The sequence below is a fragment of the Rhagoletis zephyria genome, unplaced genomic scaffold, assembly GCF_001687245.7.
Source record: "Rhagoletis zephyria isolate East Lansing unplaced genomic scaffold, Rhagoletis_zephyria_1.1 Rzeph_scaffold_12723, whole genome shotgun sequence".
Classification (NCBI taxonomy): Eukaryota; Metazoa; Arthropoda; class Insecta; order Diptera; family Tephritidae; genus Rhagoletis; species Rhagoletis zephyria.
This window is the reverse complement of record NW_016169797.1, coordinates 13,013-15,237: the sequence shown is the minus strand read 5'-3', so window position 1 is coordinate 15,237 and position 2,225 is coordinate 13,013. Positions and strand designations below refer to the sequence as shown.

General features: G+C 32.9%; 1 protein-coding gene across 1 annotated transcript in view; it reads right to left on the bottom strand.

Annotated features, from left to right (window-relative positions):
• Positions 1-1,433: 1,433 nt before the first annotated feature.
• LOC108377804 (ras-related protein Ral-a-like) overlaps positions 1,434-2,225 on the bottom strand; it is an 8,286-nt gene continuing 7,494 nt past the window's right edge. The window contains exon 3 of the mRNA XM_017634099.1: positions 1,434-1,638. Within this exon, the coding sequence (XP_017489588.1) occupies positions 1,449-1,638 (190 nt within the window). The 3' untranslated portion in view covers positions 1,434-1,448. The remainder of the gene's footprint in view (positions 1,639-2,225) is intronic.

The window sequence follows — 2,225 nt, the reverse complement described above, 5'->3', positions numbered from 1 at the left end:
GGTTGGCCTTCGATTATGGCATACACGGGCACAAGTTTATGAATATGGCGAAGAGACGTTCGGAATACACCAAGCACAAGAGTCTTACTGAGCATAATATATATTTTGTCCATCAATTCGCGGCATATTTAGCCCACTGTTCAGATCTGCAACGTCTTACACTCTGTCCTCTGGGACCCCGGCAGGTAACCATGTTTTTCGCTCGAAAAGTGGATGGACGAGCCAAATTCTGAGTTTAATCATGAATTAACTAAGAGTTTAAGGTCGGCTAAGACCACAGAACATTTCTATTCTCATAGAAACTGTTGGAAATTATGCTCTCAAGTCAATCGAGACTTCGTGTTACCTACAATCCAACAATCGTCTGCAAGATGGAAGTCTAAAACTTTGAGATATGAAATCAGTAAAATTTTCCTTTTGAGATTTCGATCACCCATACTGCAGACGTTATATGTAGGATTTTAAGCACATGTGTGTGTTAAGACGAGTTTACTATGGTTTATTCGAGAGTCCTGGAACATAAATATAAAAAAACTCATTTCGCGAAACAACTGCAGCGGCGTAGTTAAGCTACCAATCTTCCGTTTAATTGCAATGTATAATCTAGTTTAATTCTTAAATTTCTAGCCTCAAATGGCAAAGCTGTTATGAGTGTAAATGAGAAATGTTTTTTTTTTTTTAATATAAAAAGTGAAAACTAATCTTAAACTAATCTGTATGGTGTTCTGAATCGTCTGTGCAATCGAGTTGTAGGACAACGACAAAGAAAATGAGAGCAAGAAATGGTTATTTATTATGGCTATGCCGGTGACTACAAATACATATGCACGTACGTAGCTTTCATATTTATTATTTTTGTGTTATTTTAAGCCTATTTACGTTTACACATAGCTTAGTACAAAATGCGCGCATGTGCTATCGCGTATTGTGTCTTTGTGTGAATGTAATTTGCCCCACAACAAACAAATGCAAATTAAAAATTAATGAATAAATAAAATTAATGAAATAGTACAACATAAAAACAACAACAACAAAAGGGCGCATATAAATACAATTGGCAATTGCGAGAACGCACAATGATTGGCAAACGATTTACATGTATGTATATACTTTTTTTATTTATTAATTTTGCAATATTGTTTTTGCGCATAAAAAAGGGGGGTCAAAGGAAATTTCACAAATATGTACGTATGTATATACGCTATAAAAAAGGAGGGAGGGCAACAACTGTGAACTGCAGTCATGTGAAAATTAAAGGAAAAGTGTAAATCAATGGAGTGGAATAAAACGTAGGTGACAAGAAATTAAAAGAAGAACTACTACAAATAAACGCAGCACAGCAAAATGACGTAGTTGCGCTTTTTTCTTTAGAGTTGCAAGACAACGTCAATTGATTGCTAAGGAACCTATTTTTTCTTTGCACATACACACTATTCGCAAACATCACACTACGAAGTGCTTACCTTGTCTACGTTTTCACGCGTTTTAGCGGAGGTCTCCACATAGGGCACCTGCCATTGTTGGGCGCGTGCCTGGCATTCGTTTAGCGGCACTTTACGTTTGTCGCTCAAATCGCATTTGTTACCCACCAACAGGAACGGTATGCTTTCGTCATTTTTCACACGTAATATTTGTTCCCTGGAAAAGTAAAATTGAATTTAGTATATTAATTTTAATGCTTAGTGAAATTAAAATAAAATAAAATAAAATAAAATAAAATAAAATAAAATAAAATAAAATAAAATAAAATAAAATAAAATAAAACAAAATAAAATAAAATAAAATATAATATAATATAATATAATATAATATAATGAAATAAAATAAAATATAATAAAATAAAATAAAATGAAATAAATAAAAATAAAATAAATTAAGGGAAAGGAAATGAAATAATTAAAAATAACTTGGAAAGATATAACGAAATAAAATAAAATTCAATTCAATTCAATAAAATAAAATAAGTTAAGTTGAATGAAATAGTAAAATAAAATAAAAAGTAAAAAAATAGTAAATTAAATTTTGTAAAAAATTTTAACAATGTACTTGTTTAGCTGAGGGAGAGCGGGAGACCAGGTTTAAAGGTGACCATATATATTAATTGGGGGACTCCACTGGAGGAGTCGTGCTCTAGCTGCCGTAGGCTGCTGTGCAATGAGCTGGGATTTATTTGGGGGGACTCCATTGGAGGAGTCATGCTCTAGCTGCCGTAGGCTGCTGTGGAA